General features: G+C 45.9%; 1 protein-coding gene across 6 annotated transcripts in view; it reads right to left on the bottom strand.

The window, feature by feature from the left end:
• Nucleotides 1-26628, bottom strand: part of LOC143964536 (E3 ubiquitin-protein ligase RNF213-like) — a 955032-nt gene that overhangs the window by 907159 nt on the left and 21245 nt on the right. For 5 of the 6 annotated variants that reach the window (XM_077474321.1, XM_077474324.1, XM_077474323.1 and 2 more), the window contains exons 4-5: nt 6973-7476; nt 1875-1978 (exon numbers count right to left, since the gene is read on the bottom strand). In XM_077474321.1, the coding sequence (XP_077330447.1) occupies nt 1875-1978; nt 6973-7476 (608 nt within the window). The remainder of the gene's footprint in view (nt 1-1874; nt 1979-6972; nt 7477-26628) is intronic. The other variant, XM_077474325.1, reaches the window with a different exon arrangement.

Here is a 26628-nt window from a genome sequence, read left to right as displayed (position 1 = left end):
TCGGCCACCATTTCCAGGTGGATCAGACAGATTGTGGTTCAGGCCTACGCCTTGAAGGGACAGGTGCCCCCCTTTCCGGTCACGGCCCATTCAACTAGGGCAATTGGAACCTCTTGGGCCTTCCGACATCAAGCGTCTGCCGCTCAAGTGTGTAAAGCGGCGACTTGGTTGTCTGTTCACACCTTTACAAAATTCTACAGGTAGATGTCAGTGCATCGGCTGATGCCTGTTTTGGCCACAAAGGTTTGCAGGAGGCCATGTAATTTGCAATTGCACTTACATTTTTTCTGCTTTTTTTTTTGTTTTTTTTGAAACACTGTTACCTTAAGTAAATGCACTGTTGCATTGTTACTGCATGTTCTGATGCGGTTAGATAAGGTGGTGACTCACCGGTTAGGGAACACTCTGTTTTGTGGGTGAAGTTTTATACTGTTTCCCACACTCTATTTTGTGGATGTAGCTTTTATGCTGTTCCTACATTCCTTTTGTGGGTGAAGTTTTTTTATGCTGTTTCCCACCCCTCGTTTTGACACTGCTTGGGGACGTCCAATGGTCTAAGGAAAGGAGCTGTGTTAGTCAGTGAACGTAAGAGAAAATAGGATTTTTGTACTCACCGTAAAATCCTTTTCTCCGTAGTTCACTAACTGACACAGCACCCTCCCCTCCTATTTTTTTAAGTTATACTGCTTGCTGATGTACTGAGGCTGCAGTATGCAGGCTGGGGGGTTGTTAATGAAGGGACCATCCCTTGGGCGGAAATATAAAGTTCTGTTTTTTTTTTTTGTACATGTTAACATGTTCTGCCCAGTCCTCTCCTGAAGGTGGCGTAGCAACCCGATGGTCTAAGTAAAGGAGCTGTGCCAGTCAGGGAACTACAGAGAAAAGGATTTTACGGTGAGTACAAAAATCCTATTTTTATATAGTGGTTTGCAGTTACATTGGGGAACACATATCCATGGCTCAAGTCCTGCGGAAACGCATGGGAACGGAGTTCCTGTACTTTTTCCACAACAGGAATTGCAGAGTTTGCAGCCTCCCAAGCTAACATACATCTCCTAAGCAGGAACACATCACTATCTCCCCAAGCATTCTGTCCACATAATGTGCAGTTAATTTATGACTTTTCCGTTTAACCCTGTGTTATCCAAACTCTGTTCAATGAAAAGCGTAAACTCACCACATAAACACTATATACAAAATAAAATTCCCCAGTAAAGATCAGAACATGATGTTCACATTTGCATGGAAGCACAATTGAATGAATGCTGATTATTCAGAGAATTACCGTATTTATGTTTATTTATGATTGTTTTGTTTTTTATGTACTAACAGTTAAGCTTCATACACACAATACGAAAATTGGATGAAAAATACCACTTTTGAAGTGTTCGTGCATATGAGCGTATCTTTTTTTTTTTTTGGTGGGGGAGTGGATCTTGGGTGGGAGTTCCCACACTTTTTTTCCCCCAGGACTTGACCCCTGCACATATCTGAATGTCAAATAAGCACGCTTGCTTACAGGGACAGCTACTAAATAGAAATGAATTACTGTACATAGTAAACCACCAAAGATATAGTATGCAAAGTTATGCGTAACCAGAACTGGAAATGTTACATGCACTACAGCAATGGCTGAAATACCCAGAGAAGGTTACCTGATGGTTACAACAACAGATCATGCCCGGCCAATTTATGTTTGTAAATGGTTCACCTGAGAAAATGTATACTTAATGCAGAATGCAACCTACCTCATAACCTTGGGTTTTTGGGGGTAATTCTAATAAACAGCCTGCCCCTCTGATGCCTTTTCACTAAAACAAAACTATAAAATGCAAAATGCATTACTTTCTTTTGTCTATGAATAAGACTCATACCTTGCAGCGGGATCTTGTTTTTCTTTATCTCCCGTTTTTTTCGGTAAAGGAGGTTCATATACACTTGTATATTGTCGGGTTGCTTCTTCTTTCACTGAGATTGCCTTTTGTTTAAACAAATCAAAAAAATAATGAATTATTATTTACTTCTTAACACCAATAAGCTTCCTCAAACTAGAAGCGCCCCACACTAAGACTGGGTACGCACGGGCCGAATATGGACTGGTATCGGTCAATTCAACAGGAACTGGCCGACATTCGCTCAGTGTGTATCCAACAGAAGCCAGTCTAGTGTTAGAAAACACTAAGGGGCTGATTTACAAACGCTTTGCGCCATGAGTTGCAGCGCACGCTGATGTGTAACGGCCGTTTTCGTATTCACAAAGCATTTGCGCCTGTAACACAGCCCAATTCCCCATTCACTATCAACATGCAGACGCACGGGAGGTGGCGATTGGTGCGGCACTATAGACCCGGCGCACACATTATTCAACTTCCTTGAAAGAAAGAAGGTGGAAGTGCCAATATTATGGGGATAATGTGAGGGAGTATAGTTATAACTGTCCAAGTAACAAATATGCCCAAAATAGGGCAGAAAAGTAACTTTCTGTGAACAATTTATGCACTGCGCATGCGCAAGCGGCATTTGTGCACGTTCAAGTGCTTTGGTTCACTGTGCCGGAAAAATCATAGTAAATGTCAAGCCACGTAGATGCATTTGCATAAGTTGAACAGGCGCACCTCTCAACTTGGTCATGTCAGCATTAAGAAAAAATAAAAATTAAGAAAAAAAATGCGTGGGTGTCCCCGAAATTCCTGGTATGGATATTAAGGGGAACCCTGTGCCAAAAAAAATGGTGTGGGGTCCCCCTCAAAATCCACACCAGATCCTTCTCCAAGCACACAACCTGGAAAAGAGGGGGGACGAGAGAGCGCACCTTCCCTCCTGAACTGTACCAGGCCACATGCCCTCAACATTGGGAGGGTGCTTTGGGGTCCCCCCCAAAGCACCCTGTCCCCATGTTGATGAGGACAAGGGCCTCATCCCCACAACCCTGGCCAGTGGTTGTGAGGGTCTTTGGGCAAGGGGCTTATCGGAATCTGGAAGCCCCCTTTGGGACCCCCAGATTCCTGCCTCCCTCTGTGTGAAATGGTAAAGGAAGTACCCTTACCATTTCACCAAAAAAGTGACAAAAGTGTTAAAAATGACAAGACGTTTTTGATAATTCCTTTATTAAAGTCTTCCTCTTTCATCTTCTTTCTTCTGGTCTTCTTCCTTCTTTTTTCCTTCATCCTTCGGTTTCTTCCTCCATCTTCTTCTTCCTCCGATCCTCTGCTTCTTGCTCCGGTGTTCTCATCCGGCATCTTCTTCCACGGCGTCTCTTCTTCCTCGCTTCGTTCTCAGGCCACTTTGCACAATGGGAGGCTCCCACTGTGTGATGCTTCCCTTCTTTTGACACTTCTTATGTAACGGAGACGCTGCCCCCCTCTGATGCACGGTTCCGTTATATAAGTGTCAGAAGAAGAGAAGCATCACACAGCAAGAGCCTCCCATTGCGCGGAGCAGCCAAAGAATGAAGCGAGGAAGAAGAGACGTCATGGAGGAAGATGCCGGACGAGAACACCGGAGTAAGAAGCAGAGGATCGCAGGAAGAAGAAGATGGAGGAAGAAACCAAAGGATGAAGGAAAGGAGGAAGATGACCAGAAGAAAGAAGATGGAAAGAAGAAGACTAATAAAGGAATTGTCAAAAACTGTCTCTTGTAATTTTCTAACACTTATGTCACCTTTTTTGGTGAAATGGTAGGGGTACAATTTCACACAGGGGGGAGGCAGGGATCTGGCTGTCCCCAAAGCATCCTCCCAATGTTTAGGGCTTGCGGCCTGGTACGGTTCAGGAGGGGGGGCGCTCTCTCACCCCCCTCTTTTCCTGCGGACTGCCAGGTTGCATGCTCGGATAAGGGTCTGGTATGGATTTTGAGGGGGACCCCCACGCCATTTTTTTTGCGCGGGGTTACCCTTAATATCCATACCATACCTGAAGGGCCTGGTATGCTCTTGGAGGGGAACCCATGGCGTTTTAAAAAAAAAAATGTTTTATTAAAGTCGTCTGGCATGGGGGCGACTAGTTGTGTTGTAAGTCGCCCCAAGTCGTGTTGTAAGTTGCCCCAAGTCGCACTGTGATTCACACTCAAGTCGTGTCCAAGTTGCCTCCCAAAGTCATGCTGGAAGTCGTGTTGCCCCTGTGTGAATGGACTGTTAATTATACGACGTACGTTATTATCAATGGGATATTATTATCGCGTGCGCCGACATATTATCATCTGTTGCGCTTATGCATGCCCCGGTTCATACGCTTACTTAATTTATCTGGCGCACAAATGAAGGTATGAACCGGCGCAGCGCATTCATCTTAGTAAATCAGCCCCTAATGCCGCGTACACACGACCGGACTTTTCGACATCAAAGGTCCGACGGAACGATTCCGGCAGACCATTCGATCGTGTGTGGGCTGCAGCAGACTTTTGATTTGCAAAAATCCGACAGACTTTAGAAATGGAACATGTTTCAAATTTTTCCGCCGGAACTCCACTGGACCCAGTTCCTACCGAGAAATCCGCTCGTGTGTATGCTAGTCCGACGGACAAAAACCGACGCGAGGGCAGCTATTGGCTACTGGCTATGAATTTCCTTATTCTAGTCCGGTCGTACGTCATCACGTTCTAATCCGTCGGACTTTGGTGTGATTGTGTGTGGTCAAGTCCGTTCATTCGGAAAGTCCGTCAGAACTCAGTCAGAACTCAGTCAGAACTCAGTCAGAACTCCGTCGAAAGTCTGTCGGACCTAGTCCCTCAAAGTCCGGTCGTGTGTACGCGGCATTATTGTCCAGATGCGTTGAACAGAACTGTATTGAAATAGATGTTCAGCAATACACAAGCCCAGCAGGAAGGCAATCCATCCGGGAGCACTTACAGGATGTAACAGTGATGAGTAGCGGTGGAAGGTCTCAGGTGTGCCAACAGTGTCTGTCTCAAGGGGCAGAATGAGGCCTGGCCGGTCTGCACCCATATGAGGAGGCTTCCGGGAAGGATGACTTGTCCCTACGCTTTCCCTACTCTAGAACCTCTCCCTGAAGCTAGACACTGCCCCTGACAGACAGGTAACAGGTCCCTACTCTAGCCACATGCGTAATTCATGCAAAAACAGGGAGCCACGGTCTTAAATAGACTTTGCCTGACCCAAGATGGATGCCAAAGTCACATAGGGTGCCAGCATCCAATATGATTCTGCATCACTGTGACCGAGGAAACCCTAGAGAAACTAGGTAGCTCTTGACTTCCTACTTGACCTGTATTGCCACTGCAGATGTGTGCCACCTAGAATGGAGAAATAAAACTGCACCTGCCTACAGGCTTCTGTCAAAGGGACATGCTGGAAAACAAGCAACTGTTCAGCACTGACAACCAATGGCTGCCAGGGCTGAACAGTGTGTTCTGGCATGGCTGGGGGAACATAACTTAGTCAATAGGATGCACCTCTTGTGCTGATGCCTCTTCTTTTTGGTGAAATCCTCTTCCATACATGCCCTCCCCCCGATGCTGTAATATTCCAGCACGATGGGGGTTAATAGAGCTAAGGGACTGTCACAAGCGCTCATCCAGTGAGCCTGACTATGTCCACCCTTTCTGTCCAGATGCTCTGTACCTACAGCATCTATGAATGAGACAGGACCTATGAAAGGAGTTTGGATGAATTGATAGGTCTGCTCTCTCTGTTCATAGGTTATGTTTCATTCATAGAAGCTGTAGTATGGCTTCCGTGAACGGAGCGGCTGGATTAGGAGGGCAGGCATAGCTAAGCTCCCTTGATAAGAGCCTGTGACAGCCCTTAAGTCTAGGTTCACATCTATGCAGCTGCGCTTGATGCGTTTCCAGGCACATTTTGCATTTTTAAAGCCACGTTTTTAATGCGTTTTGCATGCAGCTTTCATGCATTTTGTATTATTCCCCTCTTTAAACCAACTGTAAATTTACTGTACATTGTGGTTGCTAAGGAGGGGACCAGGGAGCCGACCACCGCATTCTTAAAAACTGATGAGTCATCAACTGTCAGCGGGGTTCCCACTGACAGTTGAATGTAAAAAGAAAAAATTTGCAGACCAAAAAAAAATACGCAAAAAAATGGTGTGTTGTTTCTCCCCCCAACCAGGTTTTTACCAGGCCCTTTTGGTCTAGTATGGATCTGGAGGGGACCCCCCACGCCAACATTTAAATAAAAAAAAATTGTGTCCCTCCCCAAATCTATACCAGACCCTTATCTGAGCATACAGCCTGGCAGGTTAGGAAAGGGAGAGGACGTGTGAGTGTCCCAACACGTGTTGTCACAAGGGGCAGGCTCTCTCTGCCAGATGTCACCAGACAGCCATGCCCCATGGCTATATAACAAGTGCCAGGCAGCGGGCGACAACACAACAGCTTTAGAACAAGATCTGCTTTTTTTTATTTTTAGGACTTGTCAAAAAATGCCTCTTTTTTAACATTTCACTGCTTTTTGGGGTGAATAGGTATCCATTCACATGGGGGGGCAGCATCTGGGGGACCCTTGTTAAAGGGGGTTTCCAGATTTCAATAAGCCTCCCTGCCAACAGACTCAGACAACCACAACCCAGGGTTATCAGGAAGAGGCCCTTGACCCCATCAACATGGGCTCTTTTTTTTTTTTTTTTCGTGATTTATTTTTATTTTTTTTGGGCAATTTTTTGTAATGATTTTGTGTTAAAGGGTTAGCATTTGGTACCATAGCTCCTAACGTAACATAAGCAGTGTTAGGCATGAAGCAGCCCCCGTCATTCCTTTATAGAGGTTTGGTACCTGACTGAATTATGGATGACAGGCCACGCAGGCAGAGCATTAGCGGGCTGCAAGGTACACACCACCATCAGAAAAGCATGGATCTTTTGTCATGAATACTGTTTTAAAATGACCATGCATCTCCACCATTAGATGACTCAAGTTAAATCTTGAACTTGTTAGATCACTTCAGCTATCTTTTCAGCTCTCACGTACTGTATAACCCTAATTTTTATTTTTGTTATTCACCTGTTCAGGTACCTCTGCACTTTTGTTGACTTCATTTTCACTAGATATGTCCATTTTTTCTTCTTCAAGATCATCATTCTTGTTTTCATTGGCAGAGGCTTGCTCTTCTTGCACAGTTTCAGTGTTTATGTTACTAGTACTAATATTCACGATTTCTGGATCAATGGCATTTTTCGCAATTTCGTCATTCGTGTGCTTGGATGCTTCCAGTTTTTCTACATTGTCTCTTACATGTTCATGTTGAAGTGGAACATCATTGCAGATTGTTACTTTACCTTCTTGAATATTACTACTATTTGTCTCATCTTCTAGTAATGCTTTACTATCGCCATCATGGGCTGGTAAAACAGTAACAGTAACTCTGTCTTCAAGGCTTTTACATCCATTTTTATATTCATCACTTTTAATAGTGTTGGAGTCGTTCACTCCAGTGGGGAATAATGTACTTGCTGCAGTAGGTTCAGAATCATTGCTGGTATCCTTTTCACTTCTTCCGTTTCTTTCCTGCACGACAAATTATATAAGCAAATATGGTTCCTCCTCCTATCTATACCTGTAAATGCAGCTGCTAGTGTTAGGTAAACATCCTCTCAAACAATAAAATCAAGAGTTGCACAGTGCCTAAATCCTAAATGTGTGTATACATACTGTATTGGCGTATAACACTCACTTTTTCACCATGAAAATTGGGTGCAAATGGGGTGTGCGTGTTATACGCCAATACTACAATTTTAGCTGCCTTGGAGGGGACAGGGAGGGGGGCGGAGCGAGCGCCGTCAGATTACATACAGTGAGAATCTCCTGTTTACTTGGCGGCCTCTGTCATAGGAAGTCCCGTCTCCTGGAAAGCCATTGGGCCACTGTTCTGTCTATCATAGGAGATTCTCACTGTATGCAAGCTGTCGGTGCTTGTCCCACCCCCCTCCCTGTCCCTGCATTGAGGGCAATGGTGAGGCTGCTGCATTGATGGCAATGGTGAGGCTGCATTGATGGCATTTGTGAGGCTGCAGATGGGCATTGATCAGGCTGCATTTATTTTGCTTCAAAGTTGCTTATTTAAAATGTAAGTTTTAATTCCTGAAACTTCCCTCTTAAAATGAATGTGCGTGTTATACGCCGATAAATACGGTATATCAAATCAAATAAACCAACATATGACATATACCCTGTTCAATAAAAACAAAATTCCTTAAACTTGTACCATTGACCAAAAAAGTGTCACAAGATATATCCTAATGTTCATATCCACATGCCAATAATGTCATATTGTTGATATCAGTCAAGTGAAGTGCTCCAGCCTCAGTCATCTATCATACAGTTGTGCTCATAAGCTTACATACCCTGGCAGAATTTGATTTCTTGGCCAGTTTTCAGAGAATATGAATGATAAGAGCCGGTTCACACTGCGGGCGATGCGAGGCGACACGACTCGCCTCGCCGCGCTCTCGCAAGTCGCCCCCGTTCTGTACAATGGAACCGTTCTGAGAGGAGCGACTCGAGTCGCTCCGACTCAGAAAAAAGGTTCCTGTACTACTTCTGGGCGACCTGGGGGCGACTTGCATTGACTTCTATACAGAAGTCATCTGCAAGTTGCCGCTGAGGTCGCGGCAGGTCGCGGCGAGGCAAGTCGGTGTCGCCTCGCATCGCCTGCAGTGTGAACCGGCCCTAACACAAAAACTTTTCTTTCACTCATGGTTAGTGTTTAGCTGAAGCCATTTATTATCAGTCAACTGTGTTTTACTATTTTTAAATCATAATGGCAACAGAAACTACCCAAATGACCCTGATCAAAAGTTTACATACCCCAGTTTCCTAATACTGTGTATTACCCCCTTTAACAGCAATGACATCTTGAAGTCTTTTTTGGTATTTGTGGATGAGGCTCTTTATCTTCCCAGATGGTAAAGCTGCCTGTTGCTCTTGGCCAGGGGTGTCAAAACGTTTTCCAAAGAGGGTCAGATTTCATGAAGTGAACATGCATGAGGGCCGACCACGTTGCCTGACTTTATTTGAACCATTAAAATGAAATGCAAATTAAATTTTTTATGCAAAGTTTATTGCAAACGGCATACTTTAGATTTGTCCTCCATGTGACAAAATGAAAACAGGTGTTAAATCACTCTGCCTTTCAAATCTGAAGGCCGGATGAAAAAAAATAAAAAAATCCAGGAAGCTGAAATATATGTCAGGAACATTGTAAAGTACATTACATATTATAATAAAGGCTGACTGTCAACTTTTAAGTTAAAAAATATGAACAGGAACATATAACACCAAGTATACATCTCGTGTCCAAATATATTCATAACTGATTTAGACCAACTAACATTAACTGAGATTTTACAATATATTTTACAATTGAAAAAGAAACCTTGTCTGCACTAATGTGAAGGATAAAACTGAGATCTGGACTGCAGCACATAGGCTAGGACTGGGGCAAAGGCAGTGGTTTTGATGCACAAAATGTACCGCAGGAGAGAGTCACTTAGTCTTGTTAAAGTTCAAAACAGAGAATGTCTTCTCACACATATATGTTGAGCCAAACAAGCTCAGCATTTTCTTAGCCAGTGTTCAAATCTCTTAAAACCGGCTCTTATCCAGTTGGCGGTAAAAGCTCAAGAGAGAGCTATTGGTGACGACTGCGTAACTCACTGTCACACTGCGGCTTAATGAACTTGAGCTGCAGCTGATCTGGAGCATTATCGGGGCCAACAGAGAATGGAGAGGAGAAAAAGCTCATCTCTAGTGATGGACGAACTTCCGACGGGACGTTTCGCGAACGTGGACCGCGAACGCGGCCGATAGTTCGCGAACCGGAACGTTCGCGGCGGGCCCCATTGACTTCAATGGGAGGCGAACTTTGCAAACCTACAGGTCAAATTTGCAGCCACAAAATAATTAATAGCTGTGCAAACATAGTCCCACCACATGGCCAATGACATAACACATGTATGAGGTGAATCTGGAATCGACAACTACAAGCATTCTTTTTTCATATGGGAAATTGTTGTGACAATTCAGGACTGTGAAGCGCATGAAGGCAATGGAGGAGAGGGAAGGTCAAGGTAGGCAAAGAGGGTGCAGGAGATGATCACCAGCAGCGTGACATACAGCAATGACACCTGCACCGTGATAAGAGTCATCTGACAACAGCACCGTGATAGAGAGCACTGACATCAGCAGCGTGACATAAAGCACTAACACCAGCACTGTGAAATGCAGCACTGACAGCAGCACCGTGATAGAGAGCACTGACATCAGCAGCGTGACATAAAGCACTAACACCAGCACCATGAAATGCAGCACTGACAGCAGCACCGTGATAGAGAGCACTGACATCAGCAGCGTGACATAAAGCCCTAACACCAGCACTGATATACAGCACTGACAGCAGCACCGTGATATACAGCACTGACACCTGCACCGTAAGCAGCCCCAGGAGGAAGTCAGCATAGCACAGGGATGGTGGGAGCCCCTCATAATGAGCATAGCACAGGGATGGTGGGAGCCCCTCATAATAAGCAGCCCCAGGAGGATGTCAGCATAGCACAGGGATGGTGGGAGCCCCTCATAATAAGCAGCCCCAGGAGGATGTCAGCATAGCACAGGGATGGTGGGAGCTCCTCATAATAAGCAGCCCCAGGAGGATGTCAGCATAGCACAGGGATGGTGGGAGCCCCTCATAATAAGCAGCCCCAGGAGGAAGTCAGCACAGCACAGGGATGGTGGGAGCCCCTCATAATAAGCAGCCCCAGTAGAAATAGGACACCGCTCGACCTCTTCAAAGAGGAGGGTATGGACATATAGTACGGTGTGCTTTTTTTGGACAAGGAAGTGAGCCAAATAAAGAAGGTCTCTGTGCTCGATTAAAAAAATTGTTTATAGACATATACATGGTCTACTGGTCACATGTGTTGAATTCCTCCGAGATCCATGCCTCATTCATTTTTAGAAATGTGAGGTAGTTAACACTGTCGTGAGCTAGGCGAGTACGCTTATCGGTAACGATCCCCCCTGCTGCGCTGAACGTCGTTTTGGACAGGACACTGGATGAGGGGGCAAGCCAACAGTTCCATTGCAAATTAGGCAAGCTCTGGCCAGAGGTCAAGCCTGCCCACCCAGTAGTCCAGGGGTTCATCACTCCTCAGAGCGTCCACATCGGCCGTTAACCCGATGTAGTCGGACACCTGACGGTCTAGGCGTTCCCTGATGCTGGATCCGGATGACACCTGTCGATGGGTCGGCTGAAAGAATGACCTCATATTCGAAGTCACCAACACATCTTCAAAGCGGCCTCTTCTTGCAGGCGCTGTTGGATTGGTACCCGTAACTCCTTCTCTGGGAGTGGGAATTGCTCCTCTGCCAGCGCACGCAAAGGCAGAATGCAGCATTTCTCGAAGCAAGGCCTGGAAGTGCTCCATTCTGCCAGCCCTCTGTGACGGCGGTAACATTTCCGCCATTTTGTGTTTGTACCGGGGGGTCTAAGTACGTTGCCACCCAGTACTGGTCTTTGACCCTTATGCTTTTTATACGGGGTCCCTATTAAAACACTGGAGCATGAAGGCCCCCATTTGCACTAAACTGGAAGCGGTGTGGTGGCCTGGCTCCTGCTCATCATCCAGGATAATGTCGTCCTCTTCATTCTCCTCTCCCCATCCATGCACAACAGGGATCCCAGAAAGGTTTAAAGCATGCTCTTCTTGCTCCTCCTCATCAGCCCCGGCACCATCCTCCTCTGACTCCTTTTCAGACTCCTGTTGTTGACTTGTCTCAGATAGAGTAGCGCCCCCTGGGAATTCATCCAGCATTGCGACTTCCTCATCTTCCCACTCCTGCTCCTCCACAGCTTGATCAATGACACAACGCAATGCACGCTCCATAAAGAAGGCATAAGGTACCATGGCACTGATGGCGCCATGGCTGCGACTGACCTCAAATGGGCGCAGAAGTCTGCATGCATCTCGCATGAGCAGCCACTGGCGCGGTGAAAAAAAACCCAGCTCCCCAGAACCTGTTCTGCCGCAGAGTTCATACAGGTAGATGTTAACTGCACGTTTCTGCTGGAGCAGCCTATCAAGCATATAGAAGGTCGAGTTCCATCGCGTCGGGCAATCGCAAATAAGACGTCTGACCGGCAGATTGTGTCGCCACTGAATGTCAGCAAGGCGAGCCATGGCCGTGTAAGATCTTCTGAAATGGGCCGAGATTTTTCTTGTCTGCCGCAAGATGTCCTGGACCCCAGGGTATTTGACAAGGAATTCGCTGCACGACCAAGTTTAAGACGTGTGCCATGCATGGCACGTGCGTGATTTTGCCCTGTTTCAATGCACTAAGCAGATTGGCACCGTTGTCAAACACCACTTTACCAACTGTCAAATTGAGCGGTGTTAGCCACTGATCTGCCTGTGAACGCAAAGCTGAAAGGAGTGCCGGGCCAGTGTGGCTCTTGGCTTCCAGGCACAACAGACGCAGCACGGCATGGCAACTTCTCACCTGGCATGTCGAATAGGTTCTGGGGAGCTTGGGCGGTGCAGCGGAAGAGACGCTAGCAGCGGAAAAGGAGGAGTCAGCCGAGGAGGAGAGGGAGGAGGATGGAGTAGGAGGAGGAGGAGGAGGAGAAGAGTCAGGCCTGCATGCAAACCATGGCGGTAAAACCAAATCTACACGGGTGCCACGGGTTACATGCTTGACGGCCGTCAGAAGGTTCACCCAGTGGGCAGTAAAAGTGATATACCTTCCCTGCCCGTGTTTGCTAGACCACGTGTCTGTGGTCAGATGTATCTTGGCACCGACACTGTGTGCCAGAGATACATTCACTTGCCGCTGAACATGGCCATATAGCTCTGGGATGCCCTTCTCTGAGAAATACTTCCTTCCTGGGACCTTCCATTGTGGTGTTCCAATGGCCACAAATTTGCGAAAGGCCTCCGAGTCCACCAGTTTATATGGCAGTAGTTGGCGGGCTATGAGTTCTGACAAGCCAGCCGTCAACCGTTGGGCAAGAGGCTCGAACATTAGGCCCACGGAAGCCTGCCTTTTTGCAGAAAAACGTGAGCTTGGCGTGATGGAAGGTGGAGTGGAGGACAATTGTGAGGAGAAAGGAGAAGGAGAAGTAGAAGACGAGGCTGGACGGTGAGAGCCTGGAGTGTGGCTTTGTGTGTTCCGTTGCTCCCACTGGGCTCGGTGATGGCTGCTCATGTGCCTTCTTAAGGCGATCATCCCTAGGTGAGTGTTGGGCTTACCGCGACTAATGCGTTGACTGTAAAGATTGCAGATGGCAACGCTATTGTCAGCAGCGGACACGTTAAAAAAGCCCACACTGCAGAGCCATGTGCCGGTGTCCTGAGAGCGCCAGATGTGGCCGTACATGGTCGATGACTCGCTCCTGATACATTTGCAGTCTGCTTTGTCCCTCCTGTGCAATGTAATTTATTCCTGCTTCTCCTCCCTATCTGCTGGTCCATATCTCCCTCTGAACTCCCCTTCTCTTCCTCTCTTGTGGGCACCCACGTGACATCACTAGACATGTCATCATCGTCGTCACCTTCCCCACCGCTATAAGTAGAGATCTCGGAGTAGGCAGCAACACCAGGGACCAACCTCCTCCTTAGGCTGATCTGGGTACTGTCGTCAGACTGCGGAGTAGCGGTTGTTGCTACCTCCTCTTCCTGATCCAATACCAAGAGTGGCTGCGCATCAGAAATGTCTTCTTGATATGGATCGGAAAATAATTGCTGTGACTCAAGCGGAAGGTATGTGGTGGTGGTGGTGGTGTTGTTGGTGATAGTGTCTTTGGGGGTGCACTCAGCAGAGAGTGAAGAAGAGGGTGCAGATCGAGAGGATGAGGAGGGTGCAGAAGAGTAAGGCTGAGCGAGCCACTCAACCAAGTCTGGTGCGTCCTTTAAAGTAATTGAACGCACCTTCTGCAACTTCCCACTTTGGCTCAAGCCTGTTGCTCCTGCCCTACCCCTACCACCCCTGCGGAAGGGCCTGCCTCTTCCTCTGCCTGTCATTTTTTAAATGACCCTGTGACAAAACTCTCAGTCCCTATACCGATGAAGGACTGCTGCAGTATAGGGAGCGGTCAGCAGTAGTGCACCTCAACCCTATGTATTGTGGACCGATACCAGTCCTTATAGAATGGCAGACTGTACCTCACTCAACCCTATATACTGTAGCACCCTAGACAGACCAAGTTACCAGTCCTTATAAGGACCTTTGTGGAACAAGTAGGTTGTGTGTAAGTGATTAGCAGACTGTACGTCAGTCCCTATACCGATGGACTGCTGCAGTATAGGGCAGTGGTCAGCAGTAGTGCACCTCAACCCTATGTATTGTGGACCTATACCAGTCCTTATAGAATAGCAGACTGTACCTCACTCAACCCTATGTACTGTAGTACCCTATACCTTACCAGTCCTTATAATTATTATTATTATTATTCAGGATTTATATAGCGCCAGCAATTTACGCAGCGCTTTACAATATAAAAGGGAGACAATACAGTTACAATACAATTAAATACAAGAGGATTAAGAGGACCCTGCTCAGAAGAGCTTACAATCTAAAAGGGTGGGGCAGGTGGTACAGAAGGTTATAACGGTTGGGAATGAGTTTATGGAAGTGGTAGGAGATTAGTTTGAGACGTGATAGGCTTCCCTGAATAGATGAGTTTTCAGGGATCGTCTGAAGGTTGCAAGAGTATGGGATAGCCGGACCGGTGGAGGTAGCGAGTTCCAGAGGATTGGAGAGGCTCTGGAGAAATCCTGGAGACGAGTGTGGGAGGAAGAGACGAGAGAGCTTGAGAGTAGGAGGTCTTGAGAAGAACGGAGGGGACGGTTTGGGTGATATTTGGAGACAAGATTGGTGATGTAGCTCGGGGCAGAGTTGTGAATGGCTTTGTATGTGGTGGTTAGTATTTTGAATTTAATTCGCTGGGTGATTGGGAGCCAGTGTAGGGATTGGAGGAGAGGGTTGGCAGACACTGAGCGGTTGGTAAGGTGGATAAGTCTGGCAGCAGCATTCATGATAGACTGAAGAGGAGATAGCCTATGGAGAGGCAGGCCAATGAGAAGGGAGTTGCAATAGTCAAGGCGAGAGATAACAAGGGAGTGAATGAGGATCTTGGTAGTTTTAATTGTTAAAAAGGGGCGAATTTTAGAGATGTTACGGAGGTGAAATCTACAAACTTTTGACAACGATTGGACTTGGGGCTGAAATGACAAGTCAGAGTCTAGGGTTACCCCGAGTACCCTGGCGTGAGGGGAGGGCCTGATGGTTGCATTGTTGATTTTGATGGAAAAGTCATGGAGGGGGGCATGTGCAGGGGGGATTATTAATAGCTCAGTTTTAGAGAGGTTTAGTTTAAGGAAATGGTGTGACATCCATGCTGATATGTCAGTTAGCAGGTTAGTAATGCAAGAGGAGACTGAAGGAGTGAGGTGAGGAGTAGACAGATAGATTGGGGTGTCATCGGCGTATAAGTGGTATTGGAAGCCGTGGGCGGTTATCAGGTGACCAAGGGAGGAGGTATAAATAGAGAAGAGAAGGGGTCCAAGAACAGAGCCTTGGGGGACCCCCACAGAAAGGGGCAATGGAGAGGAGGATACAGAGTTGTAGGTGACACTGAAGGAGCGCTGTGATAGATAGGCAGAGAACCAGGAAAGCGCAGAATCTCGGAGGCCAAGGGAATGTAGTTTATTGAGGAGGAGCGGGTGGTCAACAGTATCAAAGGCAGCAGAGAGGTCAAGTAGTAGGAGTATGGAGTACTGGCTGATGGTTTTAGCAGTTAGTAGATCGTTAGTGAGTTTTAGTAAGGCAGTTTCTGTGGAGTGCTGAGAGCGAAAGCCAGACTGTAATGGGTCAAGAAGGTTATTTTCACTGAGGTAGGAGCTAAGACAGTTGTAGACTAGGCGTTCTAGAAGTTTCGAGGTGAATGGGAGCAATGAGATAGGTCTTAAGTTGTTCAGGTTGGTGGGGTCCAGAGAGGGTTTTTTAAGTATGAGGGTGATCTGCGCATGTTTTAGAGTGGAGGGGAAGGTGCCACTTGAGAGGGAGAGATTGTAGATGTGAGTGAGGGAGCAAAGGATAGAATTAGAGGGTGACCTTAATAGTTGTGAGAGAACAGGGTCCAAGGGACAATTGGTTAGGTGAGCATCTGAGAAAAGTTTTGCAACCTCTTCAGTAGTAGCCAATTCAAAAGAGGAGAGTGTTGAATGTGCTATTGGGCCAGGTATGTTGGGTGGGGAAGATGTACGCACAGTGGAGGTGTCCTCGCGAATTGCATCAATCTTGTCTTTGAAGTGATTGGCAATCTCTTAGGCAGTGAGTGAGTTGGTGGGTAGAGGGGGTGGGGGATGAAGCAGAGAGTTAAAAGTTGAGAAGAGCCGACGAGGATTGGATGACAAAGTATTAATAAGAGCTACAAAGTAGGTTTGTTTGGCAGCATGGAGGCAGGAATTGTATTTTAGAAGGGCAGATTTATATATGGTGAAGTCTTGGAGGCATTTGGTTTTACGCCACAGCCGTTCAAGGGCACGGCAACGTCTCTTGAGATTTCTAGTGTTGTCAGTCTGCCAGGGTTGTAATGGTCGGGGCCTGATTCTGCGTGTGGTTAGAGGAGCAAGTGCATCTAGTGATGAAGAGAGTGAACTGTTGTAGACAGAGATGGCAAGGTCAGGACAGGACAGGGGAGAGATTATATCATATAGGTGGTCAGTAGCAGAATAGAGAAGAGAAGGCTTAAGGTGGCGAAGGTTTCTACAAGTGATAGTTTGCTGCTTGGAAGGATGGGTGGTTGGAGACAAAGATACAGTGAAACTAATGAGGTTGTGATCAGAGAGAGGAAAGGGGGTGTTTGTGAGGTTGCTAGGGTTGCAGAGATGAGAGAATACAAGGTCAAGGGTATTACCATTAGAGTGAGTGGAAGTATGTGTCCATTGGGTTAGGTCAAAAGATGAGGTTAAGTCAAGAAGTTTAGCTGTAGTTGGGTTGTTAACGTTGATAGGAATGTTAAAGTCACCAAGAATGATGGTGGGTATTTCAGAGGAGAGAAAGTAGGGTAGCCAGGCAGCAAAGTCATCAAGAAAGCGTGACACCGGTCCAGGAGGCCGATAAATTGCTGCAATCCTCAGAGAAATAGGAGAAAACAGGCGAATACAGTGCATCTCGAAAGAAGAGAGGGAAAGAGAGGGCGGGATGGGAAGGACTTGGAAGGTGTATTGTGGGGATAGGAGCAATCCAACTCCACCTCCTTTCTGTCCATTGGGTCTGGGGGAGTGAGTCCACTGGAGACCACCATGGGAGAGGGCAGCAGGAGAAGCTGAGTCCAAATTTTGAAGCCAGGTTTCAGTTATGGCAAGTATGTTGAAGCTATGAGAGATGAAGAGGTCATGTACAGATGTTAGCTTGTTACACATGGAGCGGGCATTCCAAAGGGCGCATGAGATAGGGGGGCTGCTTTGAGGAAGCAGGGGGATAGAAGCTAAATTAAGTGGATTGCGGTGGTTGCCAGAGGGGGAGGGGTTTTGAAGATGTGGCTTGCAGTTTGAGAGTGGCGGCCCAGGATTAGGAGAAATGTCACCTGAGACTAGGAGAAGGAGGAGGGTGAGGAACACAAGATGGGAGTGAGATGAGCATGAGTGCATGTGTCTCGTGGCTTTGGAGTTTATGCCAGCATATGGATGCAGCAAAGGCAGGAGATGATGGGTGCAGTAGTAGGGAGAGGGCAGGAGTGAGGGTGATATGTGCATGCTGCAGGGTAGAGGGGAGGGATAGAGTAAGGAGAATTTGAGGATAGAAGACACTGATGTGAGAAGGACCTTTGTGGAACAAGTAGGTTGTGTGTGACTGATTAGCAGACTGTACGTCAGTCCCTATACCGATGAAGGACTGCTGCAGTATAGGGCAGTGGTCAGCAGTAGTGCACCTCAACCCTATGTATTGTGGACCTATACCAGTCCTTATAGAATAGCAGACTGTACCTCACTCAACCCTATGTACTATAGCACCATACACCAGGTTATTACCAGTCCTTATAAGGAGCTTTGTGGAACAAGTAAGTTGTGAATGATTAGCAGACTGCAGCAGAAGGGCAGCAGTCAAGTATAATATTCTTTCTATATTTGGAAGAAAGAATATTATACGTGTACAAGCCTATTACCATACCACTGATACCAGTCCTGAAAAGAACCTTTGTGGACCTAATATAGTAACAGCTACTGATTAAACTGACCCTCACTGCCTCACACACTGCTTCCTGCCTGTCCCTATATAAACTGACAAAACAGAGGCTACTGGAACAATAACTGGAATAGCACTTTTGTGGACCTGATAGTAACAGCTAATGACTAAACTGACTGTCCCTACAGCAGACACACCATCCTGTCCCTTTCTCTAAACTGACAAAAGACACTCAGGCTGCTGCAACAATCAGTAGTAGCACAGCAAACCTATATACACCCAACACATATACCAGTCCTGAAAATAACTTTTATGTACCAAATAGCTAGCGATTTGGGTCACTGCAATCTCTCCCTGTTCCACACAGCAACCTCTCCCTATAGTGACAGAAGAGAGAATGTAAAATGGCCGCCGGATCGGGTGTATTTATAAGTTAGGGGGAATGTCCAAGTGTCCATGTGCTGTAATGTCTCAATTGGCTGTCCTGTACCCCATGATGGATGTGTCATCATAGGTCAAAGTTCTTTTACACAGTAAACACGGAAGTCCGCCAGGCGAACGGCGTCAATAGTGCGCTGAACGGGCGGACCGCGAACAGCCGAAAATTTGCCACGAAGCGACCGCCAGGCGAACCGTTCGGCCATCACTACTCATCTCCTTTTCAATAGCTGCAAAATCCTGAAAGCGCCGTTTAAACTCCCCAGCCAGAGATGTGATGTCTGCTGCATATCTGCTCATTTGCGCGCTGATATTGTCCTGTGGAAAACTGTTCATTATTTCCTGAAACGCTGAAAAATGTATGAGATTGGGCTGTGTTTGTGACAACTGCCTTATGAAAAGTTGCAGCCTTGTTCCAAAGGCTTTGAGGTGTCAATAAAGGTGGTTCACTGCTGCATCTTTGCCCTGAAGACTCGTGTTCAGTACATTCAGATGCTTTGTTATGTCAACTAGAAACCCCAAATCAGCCAGCCAAATCGGAGCAGATAGTTCTCGCATTGGTTGTCCCTTTGTTTCCAAGAACTCTCCGATTTCCTTTTTGAGAGAGTAGAAACGCTGCAGTGCAGACCCCCGACTGAGCCCTCTTACATCAGTGTGATATAAAACTTCTTTGTATTCAGCCTGGATGCCCAGTAGAAACTGTTTAAACTAGCGGTGGCAGTACTGTGGCTAGTCTTGATGCCACCCCCTGCTTACATTCTACCATTTGTATATTGGGGTGATTTGCCCTTTGGATTTGTATTTATGTTTTGTAGCCCCTGCAAGGGCATTCCATGAGCAGTTTATATTTTCTTGTTTATTCAAACTTCTAATAAACATATTGAAACGAAACTGGCGGTGCCACAGGGCTTTAGAGCGAATAAAATAAATAGTCTATCATCGGTTTCATAACATGGTCATATTTGAAATGTTTAGCACAGAGAACTTGTTGATGAATGATACAATGGAGTTTAATAGCTTTGCCTTCTTCTTCGATCACCTTGTTACAGATTAGGGTTGCTAATCCACTTCATTCACCAGCCATGGCAGGTGCCCAATCAGTAATAATCCCAGTAAGTTTGGTCCAAGGCAGTTTCATGTCATCTATGGCGGAACTAACAGAAACAAATACATCTTTTCCTCTTGTTTGGTCCATAAGGCTCTGGAAGTCAAGTAGCTCTTCAGTCACATTCATTTCATAGTCCACCCCTCTCATAAAAATCAGCAATTGAGCCATGTCAGATAGGTCCGTGCTTTCATCACAGGCTACTGAAAAGAAGTCAAAATCCACTCCTTTCGGTGTCAACGGTCTCTTAATATCTGATGAAATCTCTTAAATTCTCAGTGCTACAGTGTTACAAGCCAGGCAAATGTTGGCAAACTCTTGCTTCTACCCGGGACAGATATTCTCAACCATTTTCATGACACATTCTTTGATAAAGTCACCCTCAGCAAAAGATTTGCAATTTTTAGCAATTAACGTTGCCACCTCAGCTTGCTTTTGTGGCATTTTCATTTGACTCACTGGCGCTTGTGAAAAATCGCTGTTGCAACATTAAAACAGCTTCAAATTGCTTCAACTTTTCACTGCAGTCGCGCCCTGTTAGCTTGTCGTATGTGCTATGTCTCGACTGGTAGTGTCTCTTGGCATTAAATTCCTTATAAACAGCCACAGTCTCTTGGCATATCAGACAAACACAGTGATTCCGTATTTCAGTGAAGAAATATTGCACTTTCTATTTATCCTGGAAGTGGCAGCCCTCACTGTCAACTTTCCTTCTCTTGTTTATAGTCGCCATTTTAAAAACTGCCCAACAAGTATTGTCCTATCTTTGTGGCTGTGTGTGGTGAAGATGAGCTTTTATTTGGAAAAAAATATATTCTGTGTGTGAGCATTGCTGACTCTTTATCCTCGAGTGCCTCTCACTTCAGGGATCAGCATGCACCGCGGGCCGCACTTTGGACATGCCTGCTCTTGGCAAAAAAATTTAAATTTGCCGCCCTGCCTTCGGGAGCGAGCTGCTGGCAGCATACCCGCGATCGTCTCACCGGGCAGCTGAATGAAGAAATGCCGTTGTAAACAGCATTTCTCCATTCTGCCTAGCAACTAGTGACGCTAATCTGTGCTCCACGTGATTGGAGCAGAGATCAGTGTTCACTAAATGAAAGCCCAGCCCCCAACAGTTAGTAACACACCCCTAGGAACACTTAACCCCTACACTGCCACCCACTGGTTAACCCCTTCACTGCCAGTGTCATTTACACAGGAATCACTGCAGTGATTGCGGTATAAATGACAATGGTCCCAAAAATGTCCGATGTGTCCGCCATAATGTTATAGTCACAATAAAAATCCCTGATCACCGCCATTACGAGTAAAAAAAAAAATTATTAATAAAAATGCCATAAAACTATCCCCTATTTTGTAAATGCTATAACTTTTGCACAAACCAATCAATAATCGCTTATTGCGATTTTTTTTTTTTTTTTTTACAAACAATATGTAGAAGAATAGGTATTGGCTTAAACTGAGGGAAAAAAATGTTTTTTTTTTATATATATTTTTGGGGGATATTTATTATAACAAAAAGTAAAAAATAATGAGTTTTTTTCAAAATTGTCCCTCTATTTTTGTTTATAGCACAAAAAATAAAAACCGCAGAGGTTATCAAATACCACCAAAAGAAAGCTCTATATGTGGGAAAAAAAAGGACGTCAATTTTGTTTGGGAGCCACGTCGCACAACCGCGCAATTGTCAGTTAAAGCGACGCAGTGCCGAATTGCAAAAAGTGGTCCGGTCTGTAAGTGGTTAAGGGACCTTTAGAGGGGTCTTTGTGGCTTTATTTATATTTTTCAACATTGCATACAGGAGATGAGAATCTCAATGATTGTACTGTGTTTATGGAATGCAAAGCTTACAGTCTATGTATTGTATTACAACAGCCCTCAAAAATTCCACTCGCCTGCTCGCATTTTGAGAGTGGAATTTGAGAGCTGGCAAGCTATGGCTGAGTGGGAGCAGGGGGATGCATTAAGGTGAAAAAACGTGAACCTTTACAACCCCTTTAATTCTGCATAAAATATTCAAGTGTCATTTCATGAGATAATTTATGAGGGCATTTCGGAGCAGAATTAGGGGCGGGGCAACTGGTGGCAAGTAACCCTTGAAGCCTGGCTAGTAGCTCGAGACTTGAAATTTTAAGCCCTTTACTACAGATAAGTTAAAATATGGCATGCTTGGGACAAGCCACATGGCATCGGTTCTTTGGATAAGCGTAATTTCTCAGATTCTGTAGGGTCAGCAAGAGAATGGACTTTTCCCCAGTTATGTCTCATAAAGTGTCTGAGCTGCATTGACTTCCATAAGATACAGTAAGTGCAGGATCAAACATGTTTTGTGGTTCAAAGAGGGACCACCAATGATCCCGCCCCCCACTAGCAATGTCCCACATGGAACAGCTGGGAGAAGCATGGAATGTCCCGTCATGAACCCCTGGTTCAAAGAGTGGATGTGTACGGTAATTATGGGGTCATATAAGAGGGGCATTAATTAGATAAGATCAGACCTGTATGGGCCTTCACCATTTACAGAGTCGACTGTTGGGTGGTCATGTAGGGTATGAGTGACATGTTGAGGAAGCCAGGGTAGTCCCCTCAATAAGCAGCTCTGTCAGAACTGTTATTGGAAGACAATATATGTTATTTATATTCTACTACCCCATCAGATATCATAACACCTTTTGGTCATTTTAATTGGCCATGATAGCATAATTTTAGATGGACTTCACCAAGGAATTCAACTGCAGCGGTTTCACAGGTCAAATTAGCAGATTATTATATGCTAATTGGGGAAATTAAATATTTAGTTAATCCAACAGATACACCAAGGTTTTAGCAATTCATCGTCCATTGTAGTGTCTGTGTCCACCTATTATTCAAACTGTTAGCTGGCTTTGTAGTGACTAATTGTGAATAAATAATATTTTATTTCCAACAGCCTCAGTCTAGACTTACATTAATCTTGTGGTGTTCTTTAAAGATTTCTGAAAATTAAAGCATTTGTTACCACAACTTGTTGATATGTGCCTGCTGTACCATATATGTATGATCAAATATCATATTCTCTTTGTATTGGTCCTTCAAGTGAAATCCCTGGTGTTCCTGCCAGCCCCTCTGCTATCCTTTTAAAAGCTGACCACACTAAGCAGGAGAGCATACCTGTGGTCAATTCTCTAGCCAGAGTCCTTTTTGTAGGCACTCTGTGAGTTGCAGACTCCTGGCCCCTGCGCTCTGTGTGGCAAGGTGTGTGTGTGTGTGTGTGTGTGTGTACACACAGACAACCTTAAACCTGAAAGGGGGTCTTGCCCCCTATCACTCTATATTAAAATTGGTTTGTCAATATTTAATGGGTTAATGTTGACTAACCTTCTGTGCATTGCAGCTATGACTAGACTAGGGACCCCCTTTATTTTTCTTGGGGTGATCCATTGGTAAAACTCTACAGCATCTGAAACCTTTGTAATCCTTTGGTATGCTTTGATCTGTATATACTCTAGCTATGCTGGGAACTCAGTGTACTCTCTTCCAATGATCTTACTTGTCCTAATACGCCCCCACCTGCACAGTCATTCATTGGCAAGCTCAACAGGCGCATGTGATGCACACCTAACCTTCTTTCGAAGTCTTAAAAGATAACTTTTTTTTCTCCTGAAAGCTGCTGGATATACTTATCTAAGTCTAGCCCAAACAGTATCCTGCACATGAGTACAGACAGAAGTCCTAAGCATGACATTGGCTGAATGGAATCCCTTAAAGCATCCGCAGCAAAACAAAAAGCCCAAGGATAATCTGTTAAACCCTCACCCAGCTCAGTCCCACTAGCTGTGGAGTCCTCCTAGACAGATGCCTCATTTCCCCCTTAAGGCTCTGGGAGACACATATGGCCTAGGGTTGCCACCTGTACGGGTTTCTCCCGGACAGTCCGGTTTTTGAATGTGTTCAGGATTCTATCTGCCTCTGACCCAGACACATCATTCACACCAGACTGCACCGGGAATGACATGTCTGCACAATTATCTGATGCTCTGATGCATATCTCCTCTCCCTGCTGTCCCTGCAACCTGTCTCACACAGCTGCCTCCTCCCCCTCCCTTTCATTCTCAGATCTGTGTGTATATATCTATCTATCTATATATATATTATATATATATATATATATATATATATATATATATATATATATATCTCCCTCTGAGTGCCCCCCTCAGCACATATCCACCCCCCCTTCCAGCACTAGCCCTCTCCCTCCCAGAGCGCCCCCCCCAGCACATATCCAAACCCCTTCCAGCACTAGCCCTGCTCCCTCCCAGAGTGCCCCCCCAGCACATATACAACTTCTCACAGAGGGGATGATCATGGCATCTGGGAACCCGGGACCCTCAAGAGATGGAGGGCATTTCCCCTGCATGCCCACACTAGCTCCTGTTTGGCAAGTTAGTGGAGCCAATTGCCAGAACTTGATCCAGCACTGGGCTCCAGGCCTGGATTCATGGGATGCTGATATTTTGTTCAAATCTCAGGAAAGGCCCATTAAACCTGGGACTGTTGGGAGGTTTGGATTTGTATTAGAAGGGGGGAAACAATTTGTGTTTATAGGGTAAAAGTTTATACTGGCAGGGGGGATTTAGGTGGGAGGATATGTGTTGGAATTGGGGAGAGGACTTGTGTAGGAGGGCCTTGGAGGAAAGAGGATTTGCGCTGGAGAGGAATTGTTCCAGGATGGGGAGCATGTTGTGCTAGAAGGGGAGAGAATTTGTATTGGGAGGGGGAAGTTTGCTTGGAGTTTTTGTGCTGGGATGAGGAGCTGTGCTGGGTTGGGGATTTGTGGGGTGGGAGGAGATTTGTGCTGTGCTGGGAAGGGGTATATTTTTTTTAGGGAGAGGTTTGTGCTAGAAGTGGAATTTATTTAATTTTTTGGGGGGGATATTTGGGAGAAGGTGAATGAATAGTACTACGGGGGGGGGGGGGGGGTGTTCTAATGAAATGGGAGGCTGTTCTGGTAGGGAGGATTTGGTGGTGGCAGAGGATTTATTCTGAGAAGGGTATTGGGGGAAGGAGGGTTTGTCCTGGATGGGGAAGTGGATTTCTATTAGGGGAGAATTGAGGGGGGCAGGGATAAGTGCTGGGATGGGGAAGAAGGGGGGGGGGGGGCTAGGACTGGAGATTTTGGAGATAGTAATGGAGGATTTGTGCTGAGGAAGGGGGAAGAGGATTTGCTTTGAGGGGGGAATTGTTTTGGGAGGGGGAGAAATTATTTTTGTTGGAGGGGGTGGAGAGTGAGCATAACGATTGGTGCTGGTTTTATTTACTTTTTTTGCAGGAGAGGGAGATATTTGATGAAACGGTAACATGGAGGAGTGTATTGATTTTGTGCTCTTCTTACCCCTACACTGTGCGTTACACACCCCTGACTGCTGTACTCTTTTTGTTTTGTACTCTTGACTCCTACTATGTATTTCACACTCCTGTCTCCTGCATTTTGCACAGTAAATATTCCTGACTAGGGATGAGCTTCGAGTTCGAGTCGAACTCATGTTCTACTCGAACATTGCCTGTTCGCCTGTTCAGCGAACAGTGAACAATTTGGGCTGTTTGCAGCAAATTCGAAAAGCCGGAACACCCTATACAAGTCTATGGGAGAAATCTAAAGTGCTCATTTTAAAGGGTAATATGCAGGTTACTGTCCTAAAAAGTGTTTGGGGACCTGGGTCCTGCCCCAGGGGACATGGATCAATGCAAAAAAAAGTTTTAAAAACGGCCGTTTTTTCAGGAGCAGTGATTTTAATAATGATTAAAGTGAAACAATAAAAGTGTAATATTCCTTTAAATTTCGTAGCTGGGGGGTATCTATAGTATGCCTGTGAAGGGGCGCATGTTTCTGGTGCTTAGAACTGTCGCTGCACAAAGTGTCATTTGTGCAGGAAAAAAAGTCTTTTAAAATCACTTGCGGCTAAATTGTCGGGTCTCCGTAATACAGAGAACACTCAATGAGTGTTCTCTGTATTAGCCGACAATTCATTCATTCATTGATTAAAAAAAAAAAAAAAAAAAAAAAAGCGTGGGGGTTCCCCTAAATTCAATCAAAAGGCCCTTCAGGTCTGACATGGATATTAAGGGGAACCCCGTGTCAAATTTAAAAAAAAAATTGACGTGGGGGTCCCCCCAAATATCCATACCAGACCCTTCAGGTCTGATATGGATATTAAGGGGAACCCCGCATCAAATTTTAAAAAAAAATTGACGTGGGGGTCCCCCTAAATATCCATACCAGACCCTTTATCCGAGCACGCAACCTGGCAGGCCGCAGGAAAAGAGGGGGGGACGAGAGAGCGGCCCCCCTCCCTCCTGAACCGTACCAGGCCACATACCCTCAACATTGGGAGGATGCTTTGGGGGTCTGTGACCCCTCAAAGCACCTTGTCCCCATGTTGATAAGGACAAGGGCCTCATCCTCACAACCCTGGCCGTCGGTTGTGAGGGTCTGCGGGCGGGGGGCTTATCAGAATCTGGAAGCCCCCTTTAACAAGGGGACCCCCAGATCCCGGCCCCCCCCCTGTTTGAAATGGTAAGGGGGTACAAAAGTACCCCTACCATTTCACAAAGAAAGTGTCAAAATGGTTAAATAAGACAAACACACTTTTGAAAAATTCCTTTATTAAAAATAAAAAAAATAAAAAAAAAATTCCAGCGGTGCTAATCCACTCTTGCTATCCAGCGACGGGTCTCCGGGGTCCAGCGATGGATGATCATATCCAGCGACGGGGGATCTCTCAGTCCAGCGCTGTCCATACCTCCTTCTTCTGTCTCCACTGCGGAGACACTGCAGAGAGCCGAGCGCTGACATTTCTTATATTGGGAGGGCGGGGCCACCCGTCACCTGACCCCGCCCCTCTGACGCAGGAGAGGGAAGCCAGGGGTTCCCCAGTGACGTGTGGGTG

Source organism: Lithobates pipiens, unplaced genomic scaffold, assembly GCF_037356315.1.
Source record: "Lithobates pipiens isolate NorthernLeopardFrog02 unplaced genomic scaffold, aLitPip1_a1.2 Scaffold_8, whole genome shotgun sequence".
NCBI lineage: Eukaryota > Metazoa > Chordata > Amphibia > Anura > Ranidae > Lithobates > Lithobates pipiens.
The sequence above is the reverse complement of the archived record's forward strand: the minus strand, read 5'-3'. Positions and strand labels throughout refer to the sequence as shown.